Source organism: Salvelinus namaycush, chromosome 2 (genome assembly GCF_016432855.1).
Source record: "Salvelinus namaycush isolate Seneca chromosome 2, SaNama_1.0, whole genome shotgun sequence".
In the NCBI taxonomy this organism is placed as follows: Eukaryota; Metazoa; Chordata; class Actinopteri; order Salmoniformes; family Salmonidae; genus Salvelinus; species Salvelinus namaycush.
Genome location: NC_052308.1, coordinates 25,263,836 through 25,271,078, shown reverse-complemented (window position 1 = coordinate 25,271,078; position 7,243 = coordinate 25,263,836). Strand labels below are relative to the sequence as shown.

Sequence of the window (7,243 nt, the reverse complement as noted above, 5' to 3'; positions counted from 1 at the left end):
TAGTTCGTAAGTGCAAAGAATATGACGAAGACATTTAGAGACGTTTGACTCACAAGGGATCCCTTATTTCAGGGGCACTGATGACTACTCCACCGTTATCACCACCGACCATTCAAAAAAGGTTAAAAAAATAATATTATATACACAAAAGATTCAAAATGTTTATTTTTTTCACCCCCCTTTTCTAGTATCCAATTGTTAGTAGTTACTGTCTTGTCTCATCGCTACAACTCCCGTACAGCCGTACGGGCTCAGAAGAGACGAAGGTCAAGAGCCATGCGTCCTCCGAAACACAACCCAACCGCACTGCTTCTTAACAGCGCGCATCCAACCCGGAAGCCAGCCGCACCAATGTGTCGGAGGAAACACCGTACACCTGGCGATGGGGTCAGCGTGCACTGCACCCGGCCCGACACAGAAGTCGCTAGTACGCGATGAGACAAGGATATCCCTACCGGCCAAACCCTCCCTAACCCGGGCAACGCTAGGCCAATTGTGCGTCGCCCCATGGACCTCCCGGTTGCAGCCGGCTGCGACAGAGCCTGGGCTCGAACCCAGAGTCTCTGGTGGCACAGCTAGCACTGTGATGCAGTGCTTAGACCACTGCACCACCCGGGAGGCCTAAGATTCCAAATTTAAACATGAAAATTCTGCATTTACTCTGACGAACAACAGAGCTCTTCCTCGCAATTTAACTTAGACTGCCATGTAAGGTGTGACGCAAGCATTTCCTGTGGTGTGAAGCATAACGCTGTTGTGTTTCTAGCGAGGCACAAAGGCACAAGTGTTTGCATGCACCTACAGGTTCCTTTAGTGTGTGTACTTTGTGACTGGGATGGACAATGAGCTTGCGGGTGAATGTGTGCAAAGGTAAATATTACTTATTTTATAATAACTGCAGGGCCGGATCAACAGATGTGTAGTTGGGGCAGCACATGTGTGTTTTTTGTACACTGACACGTGTATAGTGGTGTTTACAGGGTGTCCAGCAGACTGTCGATGCGGGTCACCAGCTCCAGTCTCTTGCTAGAGAGGGTCTTCTCGTTGTCGATGTAGGCCTCCTTCTTAACCTTGCCTGCCACCAGGCGCTCAGCCTCCTGCCAGGAGCGACACACCAGCTCCTTCACCTGGCCATCCAGCTTCTGCACCTCACCCACCTATTGACAAACACAAGGAAATGTGAGGTTCAACACAGTGTATGCACACAGGTAGGTATAAACTGTACATACACACACACCAAACACTGTACACAATTGAATACACACACACACCTTATCTGCGAGGTCGGAGCCCTCTGCTTTGAGGCGGGCCTGCAGGGAGCTGATGTCGTTGGTGAGGGTGCGGTGGTCGGCCTCCAGGATCTTGCGGCCACTGTTCAGGGCCCCTGTGTCTCGAGATTGCTTATAGCGATTCACCACCTCGTCCATGTGGCGGTACAGCCCTAAACGCTTGTTGACCAGGGTCAGGACCTGCTCTGTGATGGAGGACACCTTCATACGAACCTCTGCAGCAGGGTCCTGAAACGGGGCGGGGGGCGAGACGAGAGACTCAGCAAGTGCATACAGGAAAAAGGAGATAAACATAGAAGGGAGTGATGTGGAGAGTACAAGTGCTATCACTATTAAAGAGACTGAGGAGGAGTATGTTGAGAAGTATGTTGAGGATGGTGTACCTTAGTGATGGAGAAGTCTAGGCGCACATAGATGATGACAGTGAAGAAGAGGATGTAGAATGCCCCCACCACCAACAGGGGCTCCTGCAGCATCAGGACCTTATTGAAGGTATAATGCACCTGGGGGATGAGACAGAGGAACTCACACCATCAATTGGGAACCTTACATAGCATCTAAAGCATTTCTCTAAAAGGGTTTGCAGATGTAAAGCATGCATCTTGATTGTTTAAATTGTTTTTATATTTCAGTGGCATAACTCCAGAGCCATTGCTTATAATAATCCTGTCACCGTAATGGCACTCTGGTTTTCCAGATGAAGTGAAACCAAAGAAAAACTGCCTTTGTTTCTCCCCTGAACCTCCCCCCTAAAGTCTCTGTTCCCTCCTCCACTAGGGGATTGCAGCTCACCACTACGTCCTGGATGTGCTGCTCCACCAGGTTGTTTTTAGACGCCACCAGCACGGGACGGCCAAAGGTGTCTAGGTAAGTGTAGTGCAGCTGGTCTGGAATACGGTCAATGGGGTAGGGGGTTTCCACATGGATGTTCCTGAGAGGAAGAGACATGGATCAATAAAATGAAACAGGAGATCAATGCATTTCCACAGATGCTAAATACACATCATGCATACTCACCTGGCGCCTTCTGGCAGTATGAGTTTAACAGTGAGGGAGTCGATGACCTGGTCATCATATACATGGTCAACCAGCCTCATCTTCAGAGCGTACTGATCCCCTGAGGACCATAGGAATATTTGAATTAGCATATTATTTTTTAGCTTTCAGTTAGGCCATTTCTCTTTAAAAAGAGTTCTGGTTATAAACAGTTATCATAATATGGTAATCTAGTCAACTCAACTCACCCAGGGTGTAGAGGTACTCGTAGCTGGGCAGATTGTAGCCGATAATGTAGTGGGTTTTCCAGCCACCAAACAGGGGGAAGCGGGGCCTAACCTCCACCTCCACAGAGTCTTCCAGAATCTGTAGGTGGGAGGTGGAGATGTTGCCGATCTCATCCCGGTAGTACACATCCTGGGCTGAGGCAGGAAGGATGGTCTTTGTGAGAAAGAGGATGTAGTTATTATACAATCTTTACAAGTCCCCATTGAGAGCATGATTTGCAATAAAAGTGTCTTTAAAATCAACACACCTTAAAGGATTTGACTGATGAGATGCCACTGTCAGACTGGCGCTGGTAGTCATAACGGGAGAAAGGCCCTTTCAGGAATGCCCCTGTGTGCCTCATGTCAATGGTCTCTTCCACAGCAATGTTTCCCCAATGAGAGACTTCAATGATGCGAGTGATGCTGCTAATGGTGAGGAAGGGGGTGTTGTTCTCATAATGGACCTTCAGGGCATCCTAAAAAGAATGAGAAACAAAGAAATATCAAACTTCTCTTCCAAATATGAATCTACTAAGCCAATATTTGCTATTCAGCAGGCCCAACAGTGTTCAGACCATTCAACAACAGATCAATGCATCTCAAACCCAGGGCCCTCAGACATTATACCTCACTAAATGGGGCGACATCACGGAAGGGGCCGTACTCAATGGCCTCATCACTCTTGCTGGGGTTGCCCAGCTTGGTGTAGCTCTCCACAGTCTTAGAGGCAAGGCGGACACGGGTGGTCTGGCTGCGGGTGGGGTATGGAGAGTACAGGTAGTGGTTGCCCTGGAACACCACCAGCTGACGCTCAGCCTGGGTGATGTGGGTGGGAAAGGGCCTCAGAATGTGGCTCAGGACTGTCTCCACCTTCACTCGCAGCTTAGCGCCAACGCCCAGACTGGAGGGTAACTGCACCTTGTAGAACTCCCCACTGTAAGAGGTTAGCAGACAGGAGGGGTCAGGTCAGTGGACACCAGCACCAACATATATGGCTTTAAAAAACAAGGGGACAAACTAAAACAGTGACAGAAACTCCACTGGAAAAAAGAGGTGAAGTTTAACATGGTGAAAATGTGCATATCTAGAAACTTTATAGTCTAATGCTTGACAATGGATAAGCAACACAACCTTACCCTTCGAACACACCGATAGCATCATGGCATTTTGGTACATCAGAATTGCATTCATTTCCAATGAAAAGTTGTGTTTGCCTTGCAGCATTGCATTGCAGAGGCAGTTGCAGTGCGTTCGGTGTGGTACATACTTATGCGTGAAACTGTATGCGTGAAACTGTATGCGTAGATGGCTTGACAGAAATGGTAGCAGAAGGTGAATGTTTAACTTTTGTTGCATACATATCCAGATGATGCTGCATACTATTTTGCGCAAAGACGCTGTCGGTGTGTTCGAAGTGTTAGTGAACAGGGATACACCAGCAATTAAAGACCTCTCACCTTTGGCCTTGGATCATTGTCTGTTTGAGCTCAAGTATGCCATCCTCCTCTTCATCACCCTTCACCTGGCAAAGACACACATGTTTACATGTCTGTCCAATCCGGTGCAATTCAACTCTTATTACTGCAACTGGACCTGATCTGTATTCATTATAGATAGGAATGAGTTTGAGTATGTTGCGTTGTGACTGTAGAGTTAGTACTCATTCCCCACGGCTATGGGTGGTGTGCACACAATCACTGATAGCACACACAAATCTTAATTTACAACCCTCACCATGAGGAAAACATTTATTCTAACAAGTTATTAAACATTATCTTACATAATCAAAGGTCCCGAAATCATGCACACAAAAGGAGCTGTTCATAATATAGATACGACACGGAAGTAACTCCCCTCAGCGGATACGTGTCATTCCTGACAGAACGAGTGCTACGGAAGTGCGCTCGTTAGCCCATTCAAACAGTTCCACGCCACAATTACATAATTGACTTATATATTTTTTGCTACAGCCTTGCATTGTTAGCAAAATACATTTGCTAGTTAGGAAGTCGCTATCTAGCAAGTAGTAAGTTAGCTTCCTTGCCTGGGCGCTGCAGGACAAATGCATGCTATTGTTAGCTAGGTTAACTACCTAGCCTGCTACCTATAATCATGTGTTAGGTCACTACCTGGAGAAAAATGTTTGGTTTACAGCGAATGCATTCCTAATTAACTTACCGATGCTCCGACGTACGCAAGGTTGGGGGCCAAGTCGGGCTCTACTGCCAAGATAAAGCTATGTACCGCCGAGTCTCCCTGGTTTGACAGAAGAATCTCTGCTGTTATCTTAGCGAGGTGCGTGCTCAGGTCCACTGTTCGTTTCACCTCCTCGTTCACCAGCCCGTCGGCAGCTACTCGATAACACAGTCCGGTGATAAGGAGCAGACAAGTGGGAACTGTGCAGAAGGGTATGCTTCGCGCCATTGTTATATAATTAAACAGTATGTATAGTTGAAGCTAGAGAGAGGGGGGAAAAAACAAAAATGCCGCGCGCCACTAAGATCGAAGTTGCACCCGAAAGGATGACGCTTAATTCATTTCTCACGTAATGGCGTAAACTTCTTCTTCGTCTTCTTCTTCTGTGGGTTTTATGACAGACTACAACCAAAACATGTGTTTTGCCGCCACCAACTGGACGGGTTGAAACCAAAACAAGGTAAAAAATAAAATGCATAACTAACTTAATCCACCCAAATAGAAAAAGTACATTGACAAAACAAATCTCCCTACGGCTTGTGACAATATTGCATATAACACCTTCGCCGAGAAATCTTTCAGCCCAAGGAACCACTGCCGCATCCACAATGATTTCTATCTTCCTGGACCTTCTCTCCACCTTGGCAAGGCAATTAATCACCATAGCTATAAAGGCCACCTTCTTAACCTTTACAATGTCAGGATCCTGCTCGTGAAATGTAACCCCTGCAGTGAAAGACTATCCACCACCATGGACTCTTCAGGTGAACCATTCAAACCCTTAACCCTTTAACAGCTGCTACATATGAAATGCTCTGGACAGCCCTGACTTTGGCCACCTCATTCTCTTTCACCCTTGTGGGGCATTCGAAAGACGTGGCTTCATGGTTCCCACCACAATTGCAACATGTCACATTTATCACTTTTATAACACGATATGATATTTTCCACAACTTGGACATCTAGGGTTCTCCCGTATGCAAACACTTGATACATGACCAAAAGCTTTAGAATGATCACACTGCATTGGTCTTTGGATAAATAACCTGACTCTGTAGTTAATATACCCTAACTGCACTTGAATAGGGAGAGACTCCATATCAAAAAACAAAAGAACAGATAGACTCTTCTCTTTTTCTTAATTCCCCACATGATTCAGCCGACGTGCATCAATCACTCCAGGAATATTTTTCATCTCTTCAACATCCACTTCCCACGAGACACCAGCTATAACCCCCTTGAGGGGTGCCCTGTTCCTAAGAGACACACACACACGACACTTCAAACGTATCAAATCGGGTGAGACGCAACACACGTTCTTCTGATCCGCAGAAGCACATACAATCTAAACAAGCCCGCCTCTCCTGATCCACAGCCTTCACTCTACCCTGCACTCTCTCCACCAGTTTGGATATCTCCAATGGATTCCTCAAGATTGGTCATTCGATCAGTTGCTCCTCATTAATAATCCGTAGTCCTACAAGATACAAAGTGAAATTATCATCATTGTACACTACTTTTCTCCGTTTTCCATTATTTTGGACAATATTCCAATTCTCCTTGATTCTACCGCCATTAGATTCAGAATCCACTTCATCATCTGCTTCCGCCATATTTTTCTCTCAAAACACGCTGATCTCGCTTCTTGCGATTCTTTCTATTCCACTTCAGCTAGCTATATCAAGTTCTCAAAAGCATTTCCTAGGAGGGGCCGTTTCGACAGAACACCGGAAATAAGTGTTTGTAATGGCGTAAACTGGTTGCTTCCCAGGCTAAATGGTTCTTCTTCTATGATATCATGGCGGTCCGCAAACAATCATTTAAGTGCATGCCGCCGCCACCTACTGTGCTGGAATGTAGGATCAATCATGATCTGCCCAATTCTGTACTACCATGAAAATAAAATAAAAACCAAATAAATCCCTACTAACATCTACCCATTAAACTTTATCTATATCATGCTGAAAAACTCCACCCTTAGGATTGTTCAGTATGTCAACAACCATTTCAACAGTAACATCTGTTACCCCCAATATCTCTTTTGCTGTATCCACAATAACCTTCAACCTAGCATTTCTGCTTTCTACAACCTTGTTATTTATTTATTTCACCTTTATTTAACCAGGAAGGCTAGTTGAGAACAAGTTCTCATTTACAACTGCGACCTGGCCAAGATAAAGCGAAGCAGTGCGACACAAACAGCAACACAGAGTTACACATGGAATAAACAAACATACAATCAATAACACAATAGAGAAAAAAAGTCTATATACAGAGTGTGCAAATGAGGAAAGATAAGGGAGGTAGGTAATAAATAGGCCATAGTGGCGAAATAATTACAATTTAGAAATTAAACACTAGAGTGATAGACCTGAGTCATATTGATAACCTTACCAATAAAAGCTATGAAGTCAACTTTATTCATTATCAAAGTGTGCTTTGACACCACACATTCATGAGTACAAGATTTCTGAACAGGCCTCCAAACCATGC

At 45.3% G+C, this 7,243-nt stretch overlaps 1 protein-coding gene across 1 annotated transcript; it reads right to left on the bottom strand.

Annotated features, from left to right (window-relative positions):
• Positions 1–526: 526 nt before the first annotated feature.
• Positions 527–6,408, bottom strand: LOC120060520 (dolichyl-diphosphooligosaccharide--protein glycosyltransferase subunit 1-like). The gene is made up of 10 exons (XM_039009899.1): positions 4,733–6,408; positions 4,012–4,076; positions 3,182–3,488; positions 2,821–3,030; positions 2,534–2,726; positions 2,307–2,406; positions 2,082–2,220; positions 1,673–1,792; positions 1,272–1,517; positions 527–1,157 (listed from the first exon to the last, which is right to left on the bottom strand). The coding sequence occupies exons 1-10, from the start codon at positions 4,976–4,978 to the stop codon at positions 975–977; spliced, it is 1,809 nt and encodes a 602-aa protein (XP_038865827.1). The 5' UTR covers positions 4,979–6,408; the 3' UTR covers positions 527–974.
• Positions 6,409–7,243: the final 835 nt, after the last annotated feature.

Coding starts and splice junctions, on each gene's coding strand:
- LOC120060520 (XM_039009899.1), bottom strand. CDS start 4,978: ATGGCGCGAAGCATACCCTTCTGCACAGTTCCCACTTGTCTGCTCCTT. Junction 3,489..4,011: donor ACAATGATCCAAGGCCAAAG/GTGAGAGGTCTT, acceptor AACCTCTTACAG/TGGGGAGTTCTACAAGGTGC. Junction 1,793..2,081: donor AGCACATCCAGGACGTAGTG/GTGAGCTGCAAT, acceptor CTCATCCCCCAG/GTGCATTATACCTTCAATAA.